General features: G+C 37.7%; 5 protein-coding genes across 7 annotated transcripts in view; 4 read left to right on the top strand and 1 right to left on the bottom strand.

Moving 5' to 3' along the window:
* aqp1a.2 (aquaporin 1a (Colton blood group), tandem duplicate 2) lies at positions 1-5,867 on the top strand. Of its 3 annotated transcripts, none has more exons than XM_042769588.1 (5): positions 1-412; positions 900-1,064; positions 1,216-1,296; positions 2,476-2,683; positions 5,758-5,867. In XM_042769588.1, the coding sequence occupies exons 1-4, from the start codon at positions 47-49 to the stop codon at positions 2,671-2,673; spliced, it is 810 nt and encodes a 269-aa protein (XP_042625522.1). In that variant the 5' UTR covers positions 1-46; the 3' UTR covers positions 2,674-2,683; positions 5,758-5,867. The 3 variants fall into 3 exon arrangements, with proteins under 3 accessions (XP_042625522.1, XP_042625527.1, XP_042625514.1); XM_042769593.1 differs by having other exon boundaries at positions 2,476-2,653; XM_042769580.1 differs by lacking the exon at positions 5,758-5,867 and having other exon boundaries at positions 2,476-2,977.
* A 4,695-nt stretch (positions 5,868-10,562) lies between these two features.
* Positions 10,563-16,935, top strand: LOC109109571 (THO complex subunit 1-like). Its single transcript, XM_042769600.1, has 20 exons — positions 10,563-10,696; positions 11,133-11,206; positions 11,320-11,380; positions 11,465-11,534; positions 11,622-11,740; positions 12,950-12,998; positions 13,341-13,436; positions 13,512-13,593; positions 13,687-13,761; positions 13,868-13,976; positions 14,406-14,540; positions 14,656-14,756; positions 14,881-14,947; positions 15,029-15,079; positions 15,207-15,277; positions 15,377-15,472; positions 15,555-15,620; positions 15,696-15,779; positions 15,861-16,008; positions 16,687-16,935. The coding sequence occupies exons 1-20, from the start codon at positions 10,646-10,648 to the stop codon at positions 16,918-16,920; spliced, it is 1,839 nt and encodes a 612-aa protein (XP_042625534.1). The 5' UTR covers positions 10,563-10,645; the 3' UTR covers positions 16,921-16,935.
* A 1,174-nt stretch (positions 16,936-18,109) lies between these two features.
* On the top strand, positions 18,110-18,482 carry LOC122147307 (THO complex subunit 1-like). The gene has a single exon (XM_042769608.1). The coding sequence runs from the start codon at positions 18,133-18,135 to the stop codon at positions 18,370-18,372; it is 240 nt and encodes a 79-aa protein (XP_042625542.1). The 5' UTR covers positions 18,110-18,132; the 3' UTR covers positions 18,373-18,482.
* Positions 18,483-18,516: 34 nt separating this feature from the next.
* On the bottom strand, positions 18,517-24,496 carry LOC109109587 (ubiquitin carboxyl-terminal hydrolase 14-like). Its single transcript, XM_019122684.2, is given in 17 exon segments — positions 18,517-19,248; positions 19,851-19,958; positions 20,057-20,117; positions 20,201-20,332; positions 20,416-20,508; positions 20,632-20,644; positions 20,646-20,692; positions 20,781-20,895; positions 21,246-21,328; positions 21,488-21,568; positions 21,670-21,800; positions 21,932-21,990; positions 22,073-22,176; positions 22,265-22,369; positions 23,001-23,033; positions 23,112-23,257; positions 24,248-24,496. Coding segments are annotated over 17 exon segments (1,464 nt in total). The 5' UTR covers positions 24,264-24,496; the 3' UTR covers positions 18,517-19,111.
* Positions 24,497-26,358: 1,862 nt separating this feature from the next.
* Positions 26,359-27,663, top strand: part of LOC109104807 (rho-associated protein kinase 1-like) — a 65,755-nt gene continuing 64,450 nt past the window's right edge. Inside the window, exon 1 of the mRNA XM_042769610.1 lies at positions 26,359-27,242. Coding sequence (XP_042625544.1) covers positions 27,144-27,242 — 99 coding nt within the window. The 5' untranslated portion in view covers positions 26,359-27,143. The remainder of the gene's footprint in view (positions 27,243-27,663) is intronic.

Consider the following 27,663-nt stretch of genomic DNA (forward strand, 5'->3'; position numbering starts at 1 on the left):
CATTTTCATTTACTAGCTAAAAGGCAGAAAAGGAACAATACTCGTAATGGCACGAGAGCTTAAAAGTTGGTCCTTTTGGAGGGCAGTATTGGCCGAGTTTGTTGGGATGACTGTTTTCGTTTTTATTGGCATAGCCTCTGCCATCGGAAACAAGCATAACAGATATCCCGACCAAGAGGTTAAAGTAGCTTTAGCTTTTGGCCTGGCCATTGCCACACTGGCTCAGAGTTTGGGGCATATCAGTGGAGCCCACCTGAACCCAGCTATTACTTTAGGACTTTTGGTCAGCTGTCAGATCAGCTTCTTCAGAGCCTTCATGTACATCGTTGCCCAGATGTTGGGAGCTGTGCTGGCAAGTGGCATTATGTTCAAAGTTAGTCCTGACCCTGAATCAACACTGGGACTCAACATGGTAAGCTGCTTAACACACATAATATGAAATCACAACCACTAATAATACATTCAGAATTGTATTACACGGTTAATGTTACATGGGGAATGTGTTAAGGGCTACTATAAGTTACTCAAATGTCTAGCTGTGGTTTTGTATATTGTTTCAAATTCAAAACAATCTTAAAATAGTCTTTATTCTTTTCTTTTAATGTTTATCGTTACAATTTATGTTGGCCGAAACAATTGTTTGTGTTTTTGTATATTATCTTTTCCATTTTTGCTCTTTCATCAATTTTATTTCAAGTTTAAATTCAATTACAATATGTTTGTAAAATGAGCTTCTAACAATAATGGTGCCAAATTTTAGGATGCATTCTTCAAATCACATTTATTATCCTGTCTGTCTTGCTATCGTAATATGAATTTAGAAGCATACTTATGTTGAATCCCGTTTTGCATCTTTACAATGTAATCCAATATTTTATGTTGTCTTATTTTTCTTATAGCTGAGTAACGGTGTGAAACCGGGTCAGGGATTCGCCATTGAGCTTTTTGCAACCTTTCAGCTGGTCCTCTGTGTCCTGGCCACAACAGACAAACACCGAACTGATGTCACGGGCTCCGCACCCCTAGCCATCGGACTGTCCGTTGGTTTAGGGCACCTGGTAGCAGTAAGCACTTCATAATTGGCTTTTCATCAACCAAAAGTAAATGAAACTAGATCAGCGGACTTCAAATGAAGCTTAGTAAAGTCTCTATTCTGCTCTGTGTCAGCTTGCACATCATAAAGTTATAAGCTCATCATTCCTGTCCTGTCTCCAGATCAGTTACACCGGGTGTGGCATCAACCCCGCTAGATCTTTTGGACCAGCCGTTGTTCTTGAAGCATTTAAAAACCACTGGGTACGTTCCTGCCAATTTATTTCTTTATTTATTGTAGGAACAAATGGCAACACTTTATTCCGAGTCCATTTTAGACATTCTACTAACTATAAGTAACTTTGTAACTACATGTCAACTAGCCGTCATCAGAGTATTAGTAGACAATTTGATGCTCGCCAACACACATTCTACTGTAGTCAAAGAAACTTTGCAAGTACATGTTAACTTATTCTACAAGCCCAAACCCTTACCTTAGTTGACATCTAGTTGCAAGTTAGTCAACATGTAGATGCAAAGTTACTTTTACTTACTAGAATGTCTAAAGTGAACTATTGAAATAAAGTGTAATCAGTGCTGGGTAATGAGAGATTACATGTAATCTGGATTCAATAATCAGGTACTTGTAATTAGATTATATTACATTTTTAAATACTGATACTCAGACTACAGTTACTTTTATATTGATTACATGATTACATATAATTCACATGACATGCAGATAAACAGGTATAATATTTTCTATTTTTATGAAGTGATTTGATTTATTTTAATTGAAGATTTTTATGATTTAATTAGCTACTAGCTTTTCATTAAACTCTCAAACCTCCTGCATTTCCTTCAAGAAAACCCCAGTCTGCGAGCTTTGATGTATTATAGTGTTGCTTATAGCTATTCATATAAGTCTTTTTTCTTTTTGTATTTTTATATCAATATGATACAAGATTATCTATTTTAAATCAATGTGATAAATGAGTTAGGTCAAAAGTAATCTAAAAGTAGTCTGATTATAATACCTGAAGAAATGTGTAATGTAGTGGATTATGTTAATAACTACAATTTTGGTCATGTAATTTGGAATCAGTAACAGACTACAATTTCTAAGTAATCACAATTGTTGGTGTAACCGAACAAATCACAATTGCTTTTTGAATGAAATCAAGAATTAAAGCCAGTTCATCGCTTTATGATTTGGTTATATCCTATGTTATAATGCAATTGTTTTTGCATAAATAAACATTGTGACACATAGTTTTACGTCCTGCAATGTTCTTAAGCCAGAAATGAAAATGATTGGTTCTTTTAGATAACTTGTTATTTTGCTTGAAACTAAGTTTTTTTTGTGGAAAATAGAAGTCCTATTTGTTTTGTTGTTTGTTTTGTTTTTTATTTCTCAAATGTAATAATTATTTCCTCACGCAGATATACTGGATTGCACCCATGTGCGGAGGGGTGGCTGCTGCTCTTGTGTACGACTTCTTGCTCTGCCCAAAAAAGGAAGCGCTTCGCAAGCGTATGAATGTTCTGAAAGGCACAGCTGATCCGGACTCCTCCACGACAGAACCCCTAATTGAACCCCGAACCCCCAGATCTGGTTCTGGTCAGTGGCCCAGGCCCTGAAAAGTGTCTTGTAAATACACCTGTTTGTTATGTCCTTGGTTTTGAGATGTAGATACCTGGTAACACCGACGTCTACATGCAATACCAAAACATGCAATCCCATTTCTCTCATCGTTGTCCTAATGATATCTTATTTTCTAGCTAAATTGACTACTTGCACAGCTACTTCTACCGTGTTCTATTCAACGTCTCAGGAATTTCTTGTAATTCAGTGCACTTACAGATTTATTCACTGGAAGGCAAATCATTTCTCCTTTAAGGGCTGGCAGATGACTGAATAAATTAATCTTGTTTTCAGCATTAATGTGACTTATCTTGACTTTTGAATTTGCCATGTCAATTTTTATTTTCGTATTAATTCATACAGTAATAAATATCAAATGTTAACATGCTGGCAGCCCTATACTGTATACACACAGTAGCGGTCTTACATTCACATGCACCTTGCAGAATAAAAGTTGCTTGTTTTTTGGTTTTGTAGTACCCTCAATAAGCAATTTCACATCATCTTATCTTGTGGATTCTTCAAGGTGTATGTCAATTTATATACAATTTTATACTTATAACTAGAACTATATATACAACCAGTGAAAAGTTTGAAATAATTCATTTGGAATAATTGTTGTTGAAAGAAGACTGCATTTATCTGATCCAAAAAGTACAGTAATATTGTGATTATTACCATTTAAATAACTGTAAAATGTAATATATCCCTGTGATTAAAGCTGAATTTTCAGCTTCAGTGGCACATGATCTTCAGAAATCATTCTAATGTGATGATTTGCTGCTCAAGAAACATTTCTAATTATCAATGTTGAAAAAAGTTTTTGCTGTGTAATATTTCTGTGGAAACCATGATACACAAAACAAATTGGGGGCAATTAAAAAATAAATAAATAAATAAATAATACATTAATTCTGCATTAAAAGGATTGAAAGTAACAGTTATGTAACATGTATAATGTTACAAAAGGTTTACATTTCAAGTAAATTCTGTTGTTTTGTTTTGTTTGTTTTTTTTCCAAAGAAAAAAAGAATGTAGAATGATTTCCACAAAAAAAATTTAAGCAGCAAAAAACGTTTCCAAAAACAAAAATTAATATATATATATATATATATATTTTTAATTATTAAAAACTTTTGACTGGTAGTGTACATATATATTCTATGAAGGGATGAGTTTCAATCTTCTGTTCTTCTATCGCTAAATAGCAAGCCACATTATGTCAAATTGGAAGTACGCACATTTCTGAGGCACTAGCATACCAAATCTGCAAAAAAAAAAAAAAAAAAAAAAAAAAAAACAGGTTTCCCTAACACTATCCCCATCTGCAATTGACTGAACAGATGGGCCAGTGAGGCAATGTTGTTGTGTCTCTGTTTATTAAGCTGGGATATAGAGGAAAGAGTTTTAACACTGATAGAATTAAACAATTCATCTTTAAGCATCTGCCGCAAAATATTCTCAACATTATACTGAGTGTTTTATGAGAACACTTCTGCAAAACAGTTAACAAGTACAAACCGACCTGATGTCAACTTCTGTATCACCTCCAGACTAACGGATACTAAAGCTGTCACAGGAGTCAGCAACTTGACGACTGTCACAAATTACAAATAATTTACCAAAGCTGGGGCTGCTGGACCATGTCACGACCTGAATGTCTCAATAACTGTTAACATCAGTTAAAAATGTAATATCCACAAGTACATTTGAAAGGAAGGATTTGGTTTCCTATTTGGCATGGACAGAGTTATTGTATGCATGGATCCACTCACGTATAACGTTTTTAATTAGTGCTACACCAAACCCTATTAACTAACTATAAGTAAGCCTCTTTAGGGACAGCTTTTCATTCATCATCTAGCATCTGTTTAATGTTTTGACACCACTGAAAAACATAGGACCGTTTCAAAATGCATCAGCGTGGAACTGCTTTGGAGGGATGGAAAGAATTTAAGCTGCATGCCTAAAATGATTGGCTGTCATTCAAATTGCAATTATGAATTTTGGCTAGGTTCCATTGAAAAACTATGATTTATGTCTAATGCATTTTATTGTTTCATGAGGTAGCTGAAATAAATAGTGATGAGATCCGTTTGTAAAGTCAGTGTTAGTCTTATTCCAAACTATTTCTGACAATAGAATATACTGTATATCTGGTAATCAAGTTTACTGAACATTAGTGTTCAACAATTGGAAACGGCACAATCTAAAGACCCGTTCACACCAAAAACGATACCGATAACTATAAACACGAAGTTTGACAAATTCCACACCACAACCGTAACGATAACAATATACTAGAGCAATATCGTTGGAATCACTTTTATAGCTATTTTTTTCCAGCTGATGAATGATAACATACTGACAGCCGGTCAGACTTGCTAGCGTAAGAGCTTTTAACTTCCCCTGCAGCAATCGAAGCACATACAGAGAGAGACGAGTGTATCGGGTGGCTTTGCTGAGGGTGGAGTGACACTTCTGAACGGCATTTATCGAGTGACAGAACTGCAACACCCAAAAGTTCAGTTATCAGTTTCCTCACATTGTGCTGATGAGACATGAACAAACACATGCCGTAGATCTCCTCAAGCAGCTGTACTGCCAGACAAAAGCAAATTCCAAAACAAATTAAAGGAGTTTGCTATGATGTAAAAAGGAAAGACATCATCTTTGTGAACAAAAGGACCAAATCTATTAGTGCTGGAGCTTCTATTTGACAGTTCTGTGGAATAGTTTGTCTTATAGCATAATTGATAATGATAAAATCAATGAAGATTAAAAATAAAGTCTTAATGGAAAACATGTTGTGAGATATGTGCCAGCACTTCCAAGGACTCTGTGCACATCCAGTTTCAATTATAGGCCTATTAAATACCTGATCGTCGATTTATTTTAGAATTGATTAGATATGGAATAAAGATGGATTCATAATCCAGATGATTGCATTAAAACACTTCTCTTTTTTAAGTAAAATACAATAAATATGCATTTAAAAATTAAAACATTTTTGAAAGTGCTGACTTGTGTTTGTCGGTTTTCTTTCTTCCATTTTTTTGTGTTTTGTTTTTGTTTTGCAGGAGCTGAGTAAAGATGGATTACATGCAGAACCAGGGCAAACTCGTCTCCTGGCAGATAGAAATTGACTGGATATTTAAAATATATATAAATAAAACATTTTTGAGAGTTCTGACTTGTGTTTGTCTTTTTTCTTTCTTTCTTCCTTAGATTTGCTAATCTGTATGATACTTCAGTTATAAGTAATACTGAATTGATAGTTTATGTCAGATTAAATATATATTATTCTTAAAAATTAGATGATTAAAGCTCTCCATTACCAGTATTGTAATGTAATTATTGAATTATGTAATTATATCATACAATACTGTCTTACTACAAATAAATAAACTAAGTGAAGAGGAAAGGTCAATGAATCATGATAGTTGCTTTTACCTTCACTCGACCCTGAGCTTATAAGAGACTTTAAAGTACCAAGAAATTACACCTTTTTATATCACTTTATTTAAGGACCAATTCTCACTTTTAACTAGTTGCTTATTAGCATGCATATTACTGGCATATTGGCTGTTTATTTGTACTTATAAAGCACATTTGTAATAAAAGTCCACTGGAGGCGAGTATTGTTAGAACCCATTTGCAGTTTGGCTTGACTTAACTAAAAAACGGCAATATCTACTCTTTAGTAACATATTAGGCTACACCCTTAAATGACAGTTAAGTTCAAGTTCAAGTTCAAGTTGAGCTTTATTGTCATTCTGCTACATGTGTGGACATACAGTGGAACGAAATGTTGTGCCTCAAAGTACCACAGTGCTACAAAAATACAGACATACAACAATGAAGTAAAATAGTATAAACCTATACACAACTAACCTACTGACAGATTTTGACTTTAAATGCTATAAATAAATGTTTAAAAACAAAACAAAATACAAACTATACAAATGCTACACATAAACACTGTAAGGCAAGGCAAGGCAAGGCAAGTTTATTTATATAGCACATTTCGTACACAATGGTAATTCAAAGTGCTTTACATAAAAGAAAGTAAAATAATCATGAAGAAAAATAATTAAAACAAAAAACCAAGCAATTTTAAAACTTTGGAAATGATTTAAAAATTGACTTATTTAAAATGAATTTAAAACAGTTAAAAATAGAAAATTATTTTTTACATAAAATACAGTGAATACGTAAAATACAGTGCAATCAGTTCGGACATCGCACAGTGCTCATTCAATAAATGCACAGCTAAACAGATGAGTTTTGAGTCTAGATTTAAATGTGACTAATGTTTTAGCACATCTGATCTCTTCTGGAAGCTGATTCCAACTGCGGACGGCATAGTAACTAAAGGCGGACTCCCCTTGTTTTGTGTGAACCCTTGGTATTTCTAACTGACTCGATCCTAATGATCTGAGTGGTCAGTTAGGTTTATATTCAGTGAACATATCTGCAATATATTTTGGTCCTAGATCATTGAGTGATTTATAAACGAGTAAAAGTACTTTAAAATTAATCCTAAATGTAACTGTAAGCCAGTGTAAGGACCTGAGGACTGGTGTGATATGCTCAGATTTTCTGGTTCTTAGTCAGAATCCTGGCAGCAGTGTTCTGGATGAGCTGCAGCTGTCTAATGGTCTTCTTGGGAAGGCCGGTGAGAAGACCATTACAATAGTCCACCCTGCTGGTGACAAAGGCATGAACAAGTTTCTCCAAGTCTTGACTGGAAACAAAACATCTAATTCTTGCAATGTTTTTGAGATGATAGTATGCTGATTTAGTTACCGCTTTAACGTGACTACTGAAACTAAGGTCTGACTCCAGAATCACACCAAGATTCTTGACGTGTTTAGTTTTTTGACCCATAGAGTCAAGGTATGCATTCGCCTTGAGTAATTCGTCTTTGTTTCCAAATGCAATGACTTCAGTTTTTTTCCTTGTTTAACTGAAGAAAGTTCTGGGACATCCAACTATTAATTTCATCAATACATTGGCAGAGGGAGTCAATGGGGCTGTAGTCATTTGGCGACAAGGCTAGGTAAATCTGTGTATCATCAGCATAGCTGTGATAGGCAATTTGGTTCTTTCTCATTATTTGACTTAGTGGGAGCATATACAGGCTAAACAAGAGCGGTGCAAGAATTGAGCCTTGTGGGACTCCGCATGTCATGGACGTCCAGTTAGACTTATGCTCTCCTAGACTCACATAATAACCTCTCCCTTCTAAGTATGACCTGAACCATTTGAGTACCATCAGAAAGTCCAAGTCTATTTTTAAGTTTTTTGTGGTAGTATGTTATGATCGACAGTGTCAAACGCAGCACTGAGATCTAGCAATACCAGCACTGATAGTTTGCCAGAATTACAATTTAAGCGAATATCATTTATTATCTTGATGAGTGCTGTCTCTGTGCTGTGATGCGGTCTGAAACCAGATTGAAAAAAGTCCAGGTATCCATTTGAGTTTAAGTATTTGTTCAGCTGATTAAGGACTACGTTTTCTAGAATTTTGCCTATAAAAGGAAGATTAGATATTGGTCTATAATTGCTCAAAATTGTGTTATCAAGATTTCAGGAGGGGCTTAACAACCACAGTTTTCAGGGAGTTTGGAAATGTCCCAGAAAGAAGTGAGGCGTTCACCACTTCTAAGAGATCTGCTTCTAAACAGTTAAGCACACTTTTGAAAAAAGATGCGGGAAGGGTGCCAAGATAGCAGGTTGACGATTTTAGGTGCTGCACTATTTCTTCCAAAATTTTGCTATCAATTGCTTCAAAAATAGACATACAGTAGTATCTTTTTGATATTGTGGCCAAATGTGTCTGACCTCTGCATTGCTTGAGGATGTGGTAATCACCTTCCTGATATTGATGATCTTCTCAGAAAAGAAGGAAGCTAACTCATTGCATTTGCTGTCTGAGAGCATTTCACTGGGAATCTGACTTGAGGGGTTTGTCAGTCTCTCAACAGTGGCAAAAAGAGTACGAGTGTTGTTTAAGTTACTGTTTAGAAGGTTTGAAAAGAAATTCTGTCTAGCTGTGGCTAGTTTCACATTAAAAGCATACCATACACAACTAACCTACTGAGACTGTGGGAGGGATGGGGGGTCCTTCACGATACTGTTGGTTTTGCTGGAGCATCGTGTAAGGAAAATGTCCAGGATGGAGGGGAGAGGGGCACCGATGATCTTTGCATCTGTGTTCACTGTCCGCTGGAGGGTCTTGTGATCTGCTGCACTACAGTTCCCGTACCATGTTAAAAAAACATGACTTAACTTTAGAGTTCAAATACAGGTTTTTACAAAAACTTTGATAAAATTATAAACCTCACATTTCAGTTTTTTTAAAGAAAAGTGATTAGTCAAATGTATAAATTATCCCTGATAGCACACAAGCATCTATTTGACGTCTGCGTTATATCTGCAAGATGTATTTTTTAGAGTGTTTGCTCATCTGCAATACATCTATAGGACATTTCCTATCAAATGTCGAATAGACGTTTAGAAAATGTCTATAAGATGTTTATGATTTAGAATGAATGTTTGTACACAGCAGATGCTTTCCAGATGAAGAGATATTTAACAGATATCTTGCAGATGTACATGTACTATCTGGGATTATATTAATTTAAAATATATAATATCTTATTTGTTTAGATTTTTGGATTCACGTTAGCTTATATAGTTAATATATATATATATATACATCAGTAAATAAATAAATGAAAAACATTAAAATAAAACAGAAACTGAGATTGTATCCATTACAACGTAATGCCTGCAGGTGCCGACAAGTGACTGTTTTGAAAGAGATTTGGTAAAACAAACAAACAAACAAAAAAAAAACAACACTATGACTGTGAATGGAACAGTGCAACAACAACAAAAAAAAAATCAAGCAATAAAATATCACCTGGATAAATCTGTCCTAACCAGCACAGGCGACATGACAGAGAAACATGATATAGCCTGAAGTTTTCACAGTGAATAAAGTTAATCATCATCTTCAAAACCAACAGTTTCCAATAATTCAGATCAACTCAAAGATGGAGTTCCTCCCCAAACAACGAAGAGGCTGTGACACTTCTGAGAGACACTGAGAACATTTTTAGCTTGTTCTTCATTGTTGTTTTTAAAACAATGAGTTGTTCGTCCACTTCCGCTTGTTCTTCCATGCAAGATATAGCTCTGCAACTGATCATTCTTGGCTTCTCTGGTAAGTAGGGATGGATACCGGTGTTGTGCCCATTTTCGACCCCCTGCCAAATTATTTCATTCACCTAACCCTAAACCGACCGACACTAGGGGGGTAATAATCTGGCAGGGGTCAGAATTGGACACAACCAGTATTAAATGAGCTATGGGGCTAAATTATGAAAGACTGAAGTATCTATAAAAGCTCTGACATTATTGATTCTGCTTTCAGTACTGGAGAAATTAAGAAAATAGTAATAGAGCGGGACTTGGTCAAAGTATAGCCTGCTTTGGGCTTCTGGTGCACGCCTTTAGTATCTTTACTAAAGCATTAATCCATCAGATAATACAGTACAGATGACTGCAGTGTTATTATACATTTGTTTAATTCATTCAGTTTGTGGGATATTATTTACCTGAATACTACTGTGCGTAAGCCTAATATTTTTCTCTTTAGTAGAAAAATAACATGAATTGTATGTATAAAATGCCTTCATAGTGGGTTCATTTTGGTGTTGTTGTTTTAATATGTGTTTTATATTCATTTGTTTTGTTTTTTATTATAATGCACAGTCCAACTGCATCAGATTGAAGGAAAAGCAAAAATCTGGAAATAATAATAATAATAAATAAATAAATAAAACCTCAGCATAGCAGTCCAGTAGGTGGCGATATACATGCGTGTCACCAATACATTCAAACTAACGAAGAAGAAGGAGAACCGGAAGCAGATTAGACAAAGCGCCAGTAAACATGTCTCCTCCGTCTCTCTTCGATTTCACTGAAGCCAGAGATAAATTCACGGTAAACTATCACCACAGCCGCTCCCCGACAGACCTGCTCTGGCACTGGCAGACGATTTTTTAAGATGAGAGTGTATTGTTTCTGTCCCTTGCCTGTAAAGCCGTAACGCTATGTAACAGAAGATATTATCGTGATGTATTTATGGCGCATCGGGCCTGTTGCGCTAGACGTGTGTAACTTACAGTAATCTGTTAGTGCATGCTTTATGATGGTGTTTGTGAAGGACATAATGTGCTACTGTGATGGAAATACCGTGTTACTAAATGAAACGCATAGGATTAATACGCAATGTGAAGAAAAATAACATTTTCGCTGTATTTTGGTGTGATTGTGTCTGGAAACCACGTGATCTCGTGCCACACTCACTGTTTTTGTCATGAATCCCATAACCACTTGACTCAAATGTTATCAAACTAATAGTTTTTTCTGTCTCCAGGCTGCCACTAAAAGTGCCGTAGACATCAGGAACTGTAAACCCCTGACCAGCGCTTTCAGCCATCTGCCTGGAAAGTAATAATCGCTCTTTATCAAGATTTTCACGTGTATTTTTATATGCTTAAAGCGTCTTAAATGTAACCCTCATCCCGCCGTTGCTCGGTGTGATTTCTGTTGTTTCTCTGCAGTGAAACAGAGAAGAAAGCCACTCTTGATCAAGCCCTGCGTGGAGTTCTCGAGGAGCAGATCGTGAGTTGTTCACTCGAGAATACTTGAATTATTTTGCGTATGAGTTATTGTTGTGTGAGATGATGGTTTGATTTGATTTCGCAGGTGAAGCAGAAAGCAGACGTGGAAGATTTCCTCTCTCTGATCTACATCAGTATAGACGGCGTGACTGAAGGCATGTGTGCACGTCCAGCTTTTCACATAAATATTAAAGTATAGAAGAGAAGATTTTGAGATCATGAGTCTGTTTGGTTTCGTGAAGGCGTCTGCTCTGCTACCACTCCTTTTCTTCTGCTGGGAGATGTCCTCGACTGTCTTCCTCTGGACCAGTGCGACAAAATCTTCTCCTTTGTTGAAGAGAATGTCTCGACGTGGAAGTCTGTAAGTTCTGAACTTGTAGTTGGTAGTGCTTAGTTTGTGTAAGTTGTTGATGTGAATATGTAAATTTTGCACGCAGTTAAGAAGAATCACCACCAACAACATGTATTTATGCTGTTTGATTCTGTTTCTATTTCTATTGCTGTGCTACATGACCAAAATAACATATTTTCACTGTAAATATAAATAAGTTGTAGGGCTGTGCAAAACATCGAATGCGGTTTTCATGCGCATCTCATCAGTGAAGGCGCTCCTGTGATTAGTAGTATATCTCCAGCACGTGTGTTCAGATCAGGGTTGCCAGGTTTTCACAACAAATCCTGCCCAGTTGCTTCTCAAAACTAGTCCAGTCGTGTTTCCAGGAGGTTCCCCGATAAAAATTGCATCTCGGGGTTAAAATATATTTTTTTTGGCAGGGTTGCCTTGGTAATATTCACATTTTAGGGGCTAAATATCACGTTATTTGTATTGGTGCCGCTTCAACCCGCGGACATGAAAAACAACCGCAGACTTGGCAACACTGGTTCAGGTGGAGCAGCATTTACTACACAGAGCTGTAGTCCACCGACAAGCTACACAAAATCGACAAAGAATCGCCTGCGGTTTTAAAATCGATTTTGTGTAGACTGTCAGTGAATTACGGCTCTGTGTAGTAAATGCCGCTCCACCTGAACCAGTGTTGCCAAGTCTGGGGTTGTTTTTCATGTTCGCGGGTTGAAGCGACCCCAATACCAATAACGTGATATTTAGACTGTTGAATGTTCTGCGGTTGTTTTTAACCTTGACAAAAACGTGTATTTTGTATCGCCCGGAACGAAACGCGATTGGGCTAGTTTTGGACTAGTTTTGAGAACCAATTGGGCAGGTTTTGTTTCGAAAACCTGGCAACCCTGATCTGCTGGAGATATACTACTAATCACAGGAGCGCCTTCACTGAGGAGATGTGCATGAAAATCGCAGCCCTAATAAATGGTATTATTGTCTAGAAACTATGTAATATCATGCCACAGTTAGTGTTTGAAGTTTTCATTAAAACCGACTTTTTTCGAACTCTAAGACAGTTTTTGAACATCCTAGACAGTTCAGGCAATCTTTACCAAATTTGGCTTTTATTATTAGTGTCGTCACTTTTTTTTGTAAACTATGGTCATACCATTAACCCCTTAATTGCTGTTTGCAGGTGTATTATTAATGTTTGCTCTTTTTTTACAGAGTACATTTTACTCTGCTGGAAAAAATTACTTGTTACGAATGTGCAATGGTGAGTTTCAAGTTTAAGTTTTATGCATGTTTTTTTTTCTCTTTGATGGATTTATCTTAAAACGGTACCATATCTAATATGTATTCTACATCTTAAAACAGACCTTTCTTCTTGTAAACAAACTTTTAAGATGTCAGTTTTTATAATAAAGATGTGTTTTGTAATCATCATCATTTTGAATGATATAATTGTGTTTCTGTTATGGTTTGTTGATGTAGAAGCGTTTAAATCAAATCATGAATTCTGTCTCGATGCGCACACATACTCAGGTATATCTCCAGCAGTATTCTTTATTGTGAATGTGCTGGAGAAGCCTAACATCGCCGCTGTGTTTGCCTACAGACCTCCTCCGGAGACTCTCCAAGTCTCAGAACACAGTGTTCTGTGGACGAATCCAGCTGTTTTTAGCACGACTCTTCCCTTTGTCAGAAAAATCAGGTATACTTTTTTACATTTCTTATTTCTCTTGGTTCTTTGTTGGGTTGTTGCTAATGTTTTTCGCTTGTGTTACAGGCCTGAACTTACAGAGTCAGTTCAACCTCGATAACATCACAGTGTTCAATAAAAATGAGCAGGATAGCACACTCGGACTGCAGGTACAGTCACGCTGACAGATGTTGGGTTTGATTTACTTACACCCACAGCAGATTCTACAGTAGATGTGAGACATGTTTGAATGTTTTCCCCCGCACACAGAGGTTAAAGAGGAGGGCATGGACGTGGAGGAGGGAGAGATGGGTGATGAAGATGCACCTGCTCCCTGGTAAACAATATTTGCATTTTCACATCCTCTATTGAAAACACTCTATTTTGTCTGTTATTAATCACTTAATCATTAGTGTCTAATTCAGAGGGCTTTTATTTTGTAGCACTATTCCTATAGACTACAACTTGTACAGGAAATTCTGGACCCTGCAGGACTATTTCAGAAACCCTGTACAGTGCTACGACAAGTTCTCATGGATGACTTTCCTTAAGGTATAAGATCATTCAGTTATCTGAGGGTTTCATCCGAACCAAGGTCTTCCTCCAAGACAGTCATGTTGGATTCATTTGAAGTTAAATGTAAAAAACTGAATCAACTCTTGAAGGTTTTGCACTTAACTTCTTAGTCACCCGCCCAGACCTCAAGTAGGTTATAACCAGGGATGCATGAGCATGCACAACCGAAATAAAAAATGGTACCCCACCAACAGAGCTGAGAAGTATTTGATCAAGCTTCCTATTAAAAACAAAACATTTTAAGTACAGTTTAAGTATATGCACACTTTGTGGTTGTCCATAGTTTACATGTGACGGACTACAGTATATCTGAACTAGAGAAGAACTGACTAGAAGGAAGCAGCTGACATGCTTGGTCCACCTGTATCTAGTTTAAATCTCCCCTCAACTGTGTTCTCTGTGCAGTTTTCAGATGAGACGCTAGCTGTGTTCAAGAGCTACAAACTGGATGACATGCAGGCCTCAAAGAGAAAGCTGGAGGAGATGAGGACTGCTGCTGGAGACCACGTCTACTTCGCCAAGTTCCTCACCAGTGAGAAAGTCGGTGCTTCCAGTCTTTATTCATCATGTGTTCAATAAGAAAGATTTGCTGTTATAAGTACACTTCAGTCACGTAGTCCTGGTAACACAAAGCAAATTTGGCATCTTTCTGCAGTTGATGGACCTTCAGCTGAGTGACAGCAACTTCAGACGACACATCCTGCTTCAGTATCTCATCCTCTTCCAGTATCTCAAGGGCCAGGTCAAGTTCAAGAGGTCAGGGGAAGCAGAAAGCATGTTCAGCATCATTTTAGACTTTCCAAGCTGCAAGGATAACAGTAACGTACAGTTCCCCCTTGTCTTTTTGTCTTTTACTGCACTTTCTCTCTAATCTTCACAGTTCCAGCTGTGTTTTGAATGACGATCAGTCTTTGTGGATCGAGGACACAACCAAACTAGTCTATCAGGTTTGTTTTAATCTTACGAATCACTGATTGGAGGTGTGTGCTTACATATTCATTCATTACTGTACACCTACTTCTCATTTGTTACTGAAAGAAACCCCTCCAGATGGGGACAAGTTTGCGTCTATGGTTGAGGTAAGTAGTATCTGCACAGTATATGCACTTGGATTGTAGTTGAACACATATAGATAGATATTGCAGCCTAGTGCTCCAAAAGCTTCTTTATTTTATGATTTTAATGTGTTTATTATATCTTCAACAGCACATCCTGAACACAGAAGAAAACTGGAACTCTTGGAAAAATGAAGGCTGTCCAAGCTTTGTGAAAGAAAGGTATTACATAAATAAAACAGAACATATAATTTACCCAGATGTACTGAATCTGAACCCTAGCTCTGAATGGATATGTGAATAGAGTCGTGTTTCTCTCAGACCAGCAGAGACCAAACCCATCCGTCCCAGCAGAAAGAGACAAGCACCAGAGGACTTTTTGGGGAAGGGCCCAGATCGCAAAATCCTCATGGGAAAGTAAGATCGTAATAGATTGCTGTGCAACTTGTGTAAGTCTTCGATTCTGATCTTATTTTGCATTTCTGCTGCTCCTCACCAGTGAGGAACTGACGAGGCTCTGGAATCTAAACCATGACAATATGGAGGCCTGCAAGTCAGATAGCAGGTTTGTGTTTGGTAAACGCTTGCACACAGATGCTTTATGCGATAAAAGTTGCATTAATACGTTTCTCGATTAAAGGGAGTTCATGCCGTCACTGGAGGAGTTTTTCGTGGAAGCCATCGAGCAGGCAGACCCAACTAACATGGTGGAGGATGAGTACAAGTACAGAGATTTACTAATTCAGTCTCATAAATGATCAAGCTGTGCATCAGGATAAATGAATTGTTTGTCGTCGTCCCTCAGAGTTGTGTGTAACTCAAACTACGGCTGGCGAGCCTTGCGACTGCTCTCCAGAAGGAGCCCGCACTTCTTCCAGCCCACCAACCAGCAGTTCAAGAGTCTGGCGGACTATCTGGAAAACATGGTCATCAAACTGGCCAAAGAGCTTCCTGTGAGTGGACCTCCACATCATCAACCACTAGAGAGCTTTCTAGAATCTAGATAACATTCAGGCTTTTCAGTGGCTGATAATAGAAGTGTGAACAAGTGCCGTCAACAGATATCAGAACCCTTGCTGAATATGAGCTAAGAAAAAAAATCTTTTGGTTTTACATTGAATATATTCACTAGTATTTAATTATTAAGGTAACTGAAGCATATTAGTTTTTTTTTTTTTGTGAACATTAGTTAGTAATTTTTAAGTTTTTTTATTTTTATTTATTTTTATTTTTAATTATGTTTTCAATAATTAGTTTTTTTTTATTTTTTTTTTTTTATGCAGTAAAACCATTTTGGAGTTATTAAAAGCGATTTTTTTTTTTTTTATTATTATTATAATGTTTTTAGATATATTTTAAAGAAGCCTTTCGAACTTTGTGCAATGGATGTTAAAAGCTGCCAATAAAGTTTGTGTGTGTGATTGTATTTTAAAGATTAGGTTTTTTAACTTTCTGAATGGAGGAGAAACAACAAAACAGTTTTTCATAATCCATTTTGCTTTTATTTACCAAGGGTGGCAACATTAGTGATGGATGGTGTACAATATAATTTAATTTAAATTGCAAAATTCACTCAAATGCTCAGTATTTAAAGCAACAGCTTAACTTTATCTTTGTTTGTCTTCAAACAGAAGGACCTTCCTTCTGAGGAGATAAAAACAGGAGAGGATGATGATGAGAATGGAGATAACCTGTTAAAAGACAGCAACGACAGTGAGTTGTTTTTGTTTTTTTTAAATGAAAAATCAAAAGGCAAATCAAAAAATGCTCTGCCTGCTGGATTCTGTTCACACTGTGTTTTTTGGATCAGAACGGCAGTACGTTTGCATCAAAGCGGCAGCAGCTGCAAGAAAATGACTCTATAGGAGTCGTGTGGCTCGCTTCGCTTTGTACTTTCGATTTTGTTTCCAAAGCGTCATCACAGAAGGGCACCTTCCTCAATCTGCCGTGAATGTAGGATAAAAGTTTCAAGGACAAATCGTTTTTGCTCGAGGTGAGCAGAGAACATGTACAGCTGCCACAGCCGCACAGCACACATGGAGGTAGTCACTAGTGGATTGTAATTATTTTGAGACGTGTTGTTACAGAGCTAGACGAAACAAGGGATTTAAACCAGTGTTCCCCAGCCCTGCTCCTGTAGTACATCAAGCTTTTAGACATTGCCCTACCCCTCTTATATGGTATTCATTTTATTTGTGAATTCGATTTTATTAATCCTGCAGAGACCCTGTGAGCATCAGAGGGCGTCTTCAACTGTGCTATTTCAAGATAATTTGACAAAGCATTCGTAAAACGGCATTTTATGACAAAATTCAAAATGATTGACGCTCAACTGTATTGTTTGATTTGTGTTGCACTGAATCTAAAGAAATGAGTCGAGTGATTTTTGGCCAAGTATACAAAGTATCGTCTCAATATGCCAAAGTGTTGAGGAGATACTGCCTCGCGTTCACTCTGTTGTGCATGGCATGAAATTCATCGTGGCCTTTCAGTGATCTGAGATGATTCATTCCATCTGCAAACTTTCTAAAATAGTTAGAAAAAGTAGTTTTTTTAAATTAAAATTTTAGTTATGCAATCAAGTCAGAAATGTGTTACTAGGCCTTAGGGTCATAGCTTAAGCATAGTAGAAACTGTAAGCAGTTGGTGGCGCTAGAGGGCTTGGGATACTCCAATTTTGCTGTCCTATGTCTTTTTTTTTTTTAATTTTTATATACATATGGTTCTATGGTAAGGTTACAAGGTCTCTGCCCCTTTATAGCTTGACCCCTAATAAATCATATTAAGAAGAGTGCAGCTGTTTGTGGTTTGCCTCGTTTCCATTTGGGCCGAGGACTTCTTTCAGCAAGTTGGTGATGAAGGTAGTGATGAAATCCAATAACAAGCGGTCACAGGAGATGCATGTTAAGACCTGCTGTCCGTTAGCATATCACCTGGTGTGGCATGTCAGTTGTTGTGGTAGTGGTGTATTATGATTTGCAATGTTTGCAACATTAGATTCTGGATCACATTAGATTCCTGGCATTAGTGTTTTTCAAGGTTTGTTTGTTAAGAGAGAGTGAGTGACCAACAGTCAGATGGACGAGATCGCGGCTAAGCTTGGGTCCAAGTGGAAGACGGTGGCAGACCATCTGGAGATGAGCGAGAAGGAGATCCGCGTGATCGAGTCTGACAGCGAGGATGTAGAGCTGCAGGCTAAGATGCTGCTGGTGGCCTGGCAGGACCGAGAAGGCCCTCAAGCTACGATGGAGAGCCTGGTCACGGCTCTGAACTCGGCTGGTTTCAGTAACATCACAGAAGGTCTCAGCGAAACATAACTCCACATCGGCAACATCTTCTTGCTTGGTTTTAAATTCTGACAGCTTCTGCTGTACTTCAATGAAATGCATTCTTTACATTTTTGAAATAAATGTTCGTTTGAAATGAATCGGATGGTTTTGTTTGTAAAATACACACAAGAGTGTCAATGGCATGTTTATTTCACCGTTTATGACGAGCCAGTAGTCAATAACATATTACAGAGCTCAAGTTCTCTTACTCTGATTGTATTCGAGTATTTAAAGACAGATGAGTTTACAGTGACAGAAGCAGTAATTGAGCATAAAGACATCCTCTCGAAGTGCTTTGATATGAAATTCACACGCGCACACAACATAACATTGTAAACAATTTGCGATTCCAGTATCATAACTCTTGATGCATATGTAAGTCTGAAACTTGCGGCCAAGAACATCTTTATATAACAAGTCACTACTTCTCCTGCGGTGGGATACTGTCTATCGAGCATGAACCATTTTAACAAGGCTTAAAAAAAATATTCAATGCATATAGAAAACATTTATAAAACCACTGCTCCAAATCCAAACGAGGATCGCGTCAAGCAATCTATCATCCAAAAAAAAACACCCTTTAACATGCCACTTGTGTGATAATGCATGAAGAGTTCAGGAAATATTAAGGTCATGTTTTTTAAAGACACCAAAATTTATTTGCACATCTATACAGACAGTGCTCTGAAATGGCAATCATGGTTTAAGTCTCCTCTGTGAACCGCTGTTACTCCAGTATCTCCAGACGTCGAGGGCCATACAGAAGGACGTATGCTATATGCCAATCACCACCGCCAGACAGCTTCAAGATGTCCTCAGGGGTCACGACACTGACCTTATCGTCGTCAAACTTCACCCACTCATCTGTCCAGAAAAGAGAGAGAAAAAAAGTCAACCTCAGCTAGAAAGATAAAACACTCCATAGCAGAGGTGTCCAAAAAAACAAGTGGAAGTGGTTGAAAGTGGACAAGCTGAAAACATCTCAGACCATGTTTACACGTGTATTTAGCTTTGTCCACTTGTGATTGGATCAACAAACACAGATCTTAATACCAGATGTAAACAGGGCCTAAAAGAGTGTGAGAGAGCCACGGCCAGCTGAGCGCAGAATGCAAAAGTAACTAATTATTAGTAATGCATTACTTTAAAAAAAATAACATTACTGTAATTCTAGTAAGGTAACATTATACTGTTACTTGTAAAGAACCTAGAATATTCACCCAAGCATGCAATCAAGATGCATTTGCAGTTACAAAGGCAAAAAACTATGCATTTTACAAATGATTCATGCAAAAGCTTGCTGTTATTTAAAGCGATGGTTCACCTTAAGTTGCCGGTCCCCTTTGACTTCCATAGTATGAGGGGAAAAAAAACACTATGCAAGTCAATGGGGACCAGCAACTGAAGATGAACTATATATTTGATGCATGAGGCCCATGAACAGAGACACATTGACAATACTTGACCTTCTTTCCTTTTAACCCAGGCGACATAGTGTCCAGATGAACTGGATCGCCCCTGATGTGTCAGAACCGCTTGCAGGTCGTAGTAACCACTGTTGTTGGAGCCCAAGTCTGTAGAGAAGAAAGAGTTATGAGTTCATAAATCCACCTGCAGGGCAAACTTTCAGAACCACGATGAAATGGAAAAGAGCTTTGCAGCGAGAACTTACCTTCAGAGAAACAGAAAGGCTCGTATTTTGTTTCCTTTGGAGCCCCAACCTTCAGATTCTCCTGTTAAATGAGAAATAAAATGATTTTACAGGCGGTTTTTCTAAAAGCGTGAAGCGTTCAGGATGACATCACAGGGCACTCACTTTCGGCTGCTGCTGCATCTCCAGTTTCTTGTCTTCAACCACCTTGAACTTTGACCTCACAGAAACCATCTTCTCCTGCAGTTCAGCAGTGCACAGCTCATACACGTCCAGCATAAGAGGAAATTTGACATCCTAAACGCAGCAAAAATTAAATAACAAATCAATACAACAAATCACACTTTATATGCTGACTCACTCCAGAGCGAATGACCTACCTTGAGGACTTTGGCGTTCACCGACTCTTTTTCTTTGTAAAAGAACCGGACCATCTGAACCGTGAGGTACGCCGGGAGGCGGCTGATTTTGGACTTAAATGCAGTAACATAACAAGTGACTGTTCATTTCATTGTTGCATGAGCACGAAAGAGAAAACACTTGAACAAAAGAGCATTTCTCCAAAGACGCCACAAAAGTCAGAAGATAAAGCATACCGATTTGATATAGATTTCTTTTCAAGGATGGGGAGAACTTTGTAATGTCCTCCTGTAGCCTCTAGATACAATGAGGAAAAGATAAAGATGAACAGGGGCTGTGAGCACTGATGGTACTTCTGACTGTATGTATGGGACGTCCCACTCACCAATCGGAGTCCAGTGGCGAGATATTTGACTTCCTGATTGATGAAGCAGCTAAGCTGCAGCTGGCTCTCCGTGCCTTTAGTTGGATCCTCATCCTCTGATTCAGTGCACTTCATACTGCACACATGCAGGTTAAGGACCTTAAAATATTACACACGTTCATATGGAACTGGAGAAAACTCCGGTTCAGCTGCATGAAGTATTGCAAACCTCTCACAGACCGCAGTGTATCCAATCCAAACAATGCAGTGAGAAATAGTAAACAAATAGTCAGATGCACTGTAGAACTTAACACGTCATATCCTGTAACAACTATAATTTAATGCACCGCATCTCACTTTCTGGAAGTGCAAAATATCACTTTACAATCACTTTAACAGGTAACAGCTTATAAAGTATCAAGACAGCACACAGAAGTACTATCAGAGAGAGCACATACTGGAATAAATTTGCACAACAAAGGATACGTCGTTTCAAATTCAACACCAAAATACTGATCGATGAAATTCTTCTTTTTTGTGGAGGCAGCGGCTCCAGTATCACTGTCAGTCTGTTAATCAATCAAAAACACACAGAACAAAATTACAATCATTTGTAACCCTAAAAAAGAAAAAAAACATTTTCTAGTTTCCAAATAAATATGATAAAGTCATTCAATACTGTTAATGAAATAGTTATGAAACAGAATATTATAATATGAATAGCTTGCCTCCAGCGGGGTTTCTGGTTCTTGATGTTCTAATTTCTGCTGAAGGACCCGCATAATCTGAACCCAGCACTCGTTGGCATCCTGGGTGAACCAGAAAATGATAAAAATAACACATTTTATAATTTTCCTCTTTAACGGAAGATATTCAGATTAAATGTGTTCCAGTTCAAATAAAGAGTGACCTGCTGGAGGTACTGGCCCTGGTCTCCTTTCTCGGCGAACTGTGGGAAGGCCAAGTGCAGGAACTGCAGCAGGATGATGGGAGGAATGCTCGACGAGGTCTTATCCATGGACTCGTACAAATCACGCATAGCTAAGTGAAGAATTGACTTGATCAAACATGTGCCGATTCAATATGACTATCCAGCTCAAGGACATACGGATCCTCACGCGTCGACAGAGTCAAGTATTTAGTAACCTCAAGACACAGTGAAAGTCTGTCACCTGCTGTGATGTACTGGGAAGGTGCATTGGCTCCAGAAGACCGCAAGGCACCAGAGTACCTATATAATCACAAAAACACATTAATGCATTATGCAAAAAAAACTCTTTGGACTTAATATGAAGGACATGCCTAAACTGTACCTCCTGAGAGCGTCTTTGAGCTCAGGCACCGAGCGGAGACACTGCACCGTTGCGTTCATGTAACACGTGTTGCCCAGGTTTGTCAAGCCGCACGGCAACTCCATCTAAACGTGACGGAGATTACAGAGCTGTCTTGTTTCTGTGATTCCTAGCAGATTAATGTGATCCAAATTGTGTTGGCTGAAAACTCACCGCAGATGCAAGCTGCTCCTCCGTCATGTCCTCCACAAACATGGGTCGCACCACAGGCTCCTCAGGAAGAGCGTCCGCAGAGCCCATCATCAGAAGAGTCATCCCCTACAGCCATCAAAACACAGCTCGCATTTAGAGGCAACACGAAACAGCATTTGCAACCCACTGATACGTGATAGTGAGGGTTGAACCATCAGAAATGTACTGGATTACGAAAAATGAGTGTTCAGAAACAGATTAGAGCCAGTTAGCAGTGGATTAAAAATTACATTTCAATGCACGTTGTTGTTTTTTCTATAATTAATAAATGTTTTTTTTTTAAAAAAAGAGTCTATTTGTTGACTTTATTATATAGTCCGGGATTTCTTGTTTCAATGCATACATCATATATATGAAGATCTTGTTTAAATGCATATTCTGTGCCTAATTACTCTTTTTGAGTGAAGCATCCTCGACTTCAGTGCAAGCTTTGCTTTCTTTTCTTTTATACCAAACCTGAATTGTGGTAATAAGAGTTTTTAATATTAGGCGTCCTTAGATATAATTAATAGTTTGGCGCTATGTGTTCAAGCTGAATGCGTATAATAAGACCAGGAACAAGTATTTATTTTACGGTGTACTATCGGATAACCCCGTTTGGATCATATCCTTAAATGTTTACCTAATAACAGCTGAATTCTGATTCCAGAATAAAACTTAATTTTCAGAACTTTAGATTTTTATAGTACATACTTACATTTTTCAGCTTGATGTTGCCCCACTCGTCATCCTTGAGAACAAAAGTAGATTAAGTCAAATAGAGGACTGGAAAATGCTACTGCTCTTAATTACAGCTCACAGGGAGTACCTTCAGCGTTCCTCCCTTCACCATGACTTTCTGTCTCTCTGGCTGAACCCCTGTGAGAGCGAAGAGCTGGGCTTTGAACACCATGGGAGGCTCCTCTGTATTCAGCTCCACCGCGTCAAACTTCTCCTTTCCCCATTTCACATTCACTAAGATTGCAAAAACAAATGAGAAAATGTGAGAAGGGTCCGTAAAGGAAACACGTGGTACAGGTGAGACTCCAGGGACAGCTTTAAAAGTGCCACCCGAAAGTGAAAACTCAATAAGCTTTCACTCCAAAAAAAATAAAATAAAATAAAAAATAATTTTTTTTGTTCTGTTTGGATGACACAAATATTAATAGTACAACGAAATGGAAATGCACATCCGCACTTCAACACCTGTGCATCATTATATGTCATGTGGGACTGTATTTAAGTGTCGACAAAGCTTGCAAGCCAGAAAGAAAAGAAACGGGAAAAAAAACTAACTTTTATGCTGTTATTCACATTAAACTAACAATAAGTTGATTATGTGTCATTTCTCCCAATTTTTGCCTGTTCTTTACAAATACGCAGCTTTAACATTCTGCAAAACATCTCATTTTGTGTTCTGAGGATTAATGAAAACTAGGGCGAGTAAATAATGACAAAATTGACATTTTGGGTTGAACTGATCCTCTGGTTACAAAAATGACCACAAATGAATACATCTTCAACAGGTTTTTCACTGGAAACACATTAAAATGATCGAGTGCATGTGACATGTAGTTCCCCAGACACAAGTTCTACAGTCAATTCTGCATTAATGAGGGCGTGAAGTCTGTATACAGTACACTATTCAATAAAACTGAAAAGTGCTGTAAGTTTAAAAGGCATTTTAATCAAGCGTCAGCCGCCTAGCCATAACATGCTGCATCACTCTTATAACGGTTTATAATAAACATACATATAAAATAAACACTTCTCCTATATCAAAGGCACACTAGAAGTCTTGCTTTGGGAATTCTGCTTCTTGTTTAGCTTTGTCCTGTTTTAAAACAGAAACTATCTCTTGAGGCCTGAAGCTAATGTTTAATGCTAACGGCGCTGCCTCTTTTCACGCACCTCTCCTCGTTTAAAAAACACTATGATTTATGTGAAATCATCTTGTAAACAGACCTGTAAATACTGGCATCTTTCTCTTGACTTGTCCTTTATTCAGCTCAACTCCAAAGGCCGGGTTTAAGTCGAGGTGCGGAAGGTTTAAGTGCCTCTTAACTTCATTCAAACAGCAGCCCACAATGACGCTGCAACTGCATGAGACGCGATCGATGAGCTCCGCGAGCGACTATGTAGACCTCACGCGAAATTACTATGGCGAAGTTTGGGGTTATAAATATTAATAATAAGGTCTCGAAGACGTTGCTTTGTGCACGGTGAAGGACTGATTCACGAATATTAATTACATAATGTTGACACTGCTTGGTTACCTTCCAGTGGCACAGGCTTGATAAATATATTGAAAACCAAGCCATTTAACCCTTTAACTGTCACCCCCCATTTTTTAAAATAGGCATTAAAGTGCACTATCCAAACTTAAATTGTTGTATTTTATGAACACTTTGGAATATAGACCTAAGGTTGGTCTCTTTTTAAAAAAGGAAATTAGCAGATTTTGGCAAAGGTGGATTTATTTATTTATTTTTTTCAAGAAATTAAAGTATCAAAAAGTTATAGAAGTTTAAATGTACTGTAAATAAAATGCACTATATTTTATTTTATTTTATTTATTATAAATATTTTACATAACAGGTTTTACTCTAAAATTGGTATAAAATTAAAGCCTTGTGTCTAAATAATTATGTTCCAAATTTGAAGTTGATATGAAAAAAATGAGGTTCCTGTGAGATTTTATTTAGGGCGTCATACCACAAACAGCCACTGGGAGCCATCAAAACTCCTCTGAATTTTGTTTAATGAATTTTTCTCTAGATTTCTCTGTCAATTTTACTGCTATCTCAAAATAACCACCAAATTTCTACGTGTATTTAGCTTTGGTTTGAAAGAAAACATAAAAAGATAAATCACTGTCTGGCCATCTGGGATTTCGGTACGGAGATAAAGGATAGGATTACAATTTTTTTTTTTTTTGTTAGTTTTAATTTTGATTGTGTTTTTGTATTGTTTGTTTTTTTTGTTTTGTTGTGGGATGAGGTGTTGTGTTTGGACCCAGAAAAGTCTGAGCTGGTTGGCTGGTTTTGGCTGCTCTTCAGACCTGGTCCTAGCTGGTTTTAGAGAGGTTTTCACCACTTCTTTAGCTAAAAACCAGCTAACTAGCTTGGCCAGGCTGGGAGACTTAACACCAGCTCCTTCGAGCTTCAACCAGCTAAGACCACCTTGGTCAGGTTTTAGTTATGGTGTCAGTAGAGATATATCAGGCTTTATTTTTAAAGAACAGAAACTGTTTATTTTGAATTTGATATGATTAAATGCAGTTCATTTGACACTGAACACCCATTATCTGTGTCTTAAAGTACAACATGAACATGAAGGAAATATTATCACATAACACACTCAAATGTGACACAGTTTGGGTTATCCCTGACACTGGTTAAAATTAATATCAATACGCACTGTTTTATAGCATTTGTTAATCTTGGTTAATAACATTTAAACATTTAAGGGGTTAATAATGCTACAATGTATAATGCTGCATGTATTTGTCTACTGAATTATTCCATTTCTCATTGGCCCAAGCAATATGAAAATCTACACTCTATTTCTATTTTATCTACTTGTTTTCTTTTTCACTCTATATTTCCATTTCTATTCTTACTACTGGGTTTTATTCTTATTTCTGTAAAAAAATACCCTCTAACATAGCATTCTCTATTCTTTTTCTATTCTATTTACTTGTTTTATTTTTATTTATTAGAAAAAATGACCTTCTAACACTAGCGTTTTTATTCTTTTTCTATTCTTTTGACCTTTCTTAGAAAACTTGCTGTTTACTTGCTTTAGACTAACCGAGAATTGTCAGCACTCACATATTATTGATTTTGATTGCTTCTGTTGTCCTCATTTGTAAGTATTTTTGGATAAAGCGTCTGGTCAAATGACTCAATGTAAATTTATGTAATAATATCTCTACTGTCTTTAAACTGCTGGCTTTAAAGACACATTCAGTAGTGTCCGCCATTGAGAGAGAGAGAGAGAGAGAGAGCGCGCGCGTGAGAGAGAGAGAGAGAGAGAGAGAGAGAGGGAGAGAGAGCGCTTCTGCGCATGCGCCGTTGGAGAAGTTTGAAGTTGACTCTGGGGTGTTTCAACAGGAAGGCGGACATGTTGGTCAGGCAGTGGGAGAAAATCGGGCACCCAGTATTTTTTTTTTTTTAATTTTAATTTTTTTTGTGTGAATAGTAGCATCGTTCAGGCTTGATTCGTCTGCACACCCGCAGCATCGTGGATTACATACTTGCTGGAAAAGTGAAAGCCGGCATGCGGACTAAGAGAGATTTATCGCGCGAGGATTTGTAAAGGATCGTTTTAACCAGGATCTTGTTTTAACTCATCGAAATTTGCACGGCGAAGTTTGTTTTGCGCCACTTCTCGCTGTGCAGCTGTCAGACTCGTCTGGCCTGGCCAGCTTTTATAAACAGAGGCCTGGAGAAAGTTAATTTCATGTGGCCGCATGCTAACTCTGCAGAATTGTTTTTATCACTTCTTTGCGCGTGATTGCGATCAGTTTGTGTGTTTTAGAAGAGCCCATTCCCTTCAGATCTCCCGAAGCTAAGTTAGCTTAGCGCGGTGTAATCTGTAACGTTACTTTCTGTGTTTGCCAAGTTGTCATGAACTGATCCGACACCTCGTCCTGCTGTCGTTTTGTTTCGAAAATGTGGCTTTTTTTTGTCATCTCTCGGTGTTGTAGACGATTCAACGAGAGCGATATTAAGGCAGTAAGACACAAAACGGTGCTTTGCTCGAACTAGTGCTCGTTGTTTAGTGAGGGCAGAGGAAGTTAGCGAGTTAATTTGCTAATCTGAGCCAGTAACTCGCACACGTCTGAATCAAATCAGTTATGAACATGTCTGCTGGAGAAAGTTTGACAGCTCGATTCGAGAAGATCGATGCCATGCTGAAGGACCCCAGATCAGAGATCAACACGGACTGTCTGCTGGTGAGTGCGTGTGGTTTATTGTGCAGATATTATTGTGTTTTGTAAACTGCATCCTCTAAGGTCCGCACAAACTACTATAAACTAATCTAAACATGAGTTGCATGCGGTACAGTAACGTTACAGTAGTGCAGTATGTTCTGTGGATCTGTATATCAGTGATGCTGCATGAGTTTGGCCATGCGATGCATGCCAGCTTCTAATCACTTTGTGAGTGTTGCAGGATTTAAACTTCTTACTGATTTCTAGGAATTTGCTTGAAATGGTGACTTTTTTTTTTTTTAGTGATAGCATTTTTGCCATGAATTTATTAATTGCAATTAAAAAAAAATGTTTAAATGTGCAGTACATGCATTACAGCTTTATAAATGTCTTGAACAGGTCTTGATAGTTCATTGCAGGGTTGAACCTACAACTATTTGGT

This window comes from Cyprinus carpio, chromosome A2, assembly GCF_018340385.1.
Source record: "Cyprinus carpio isolate SPL01 chromosome A2, ASM1834038v1, whole genome shotgun sequence".
Classification (NCBI taxonomy): Eukaryota; Metazoa; Chordata; class Actinopteri; order Cypriniformes; family Cyprinidae; genus Cyprinus; species Cyprinus carpio.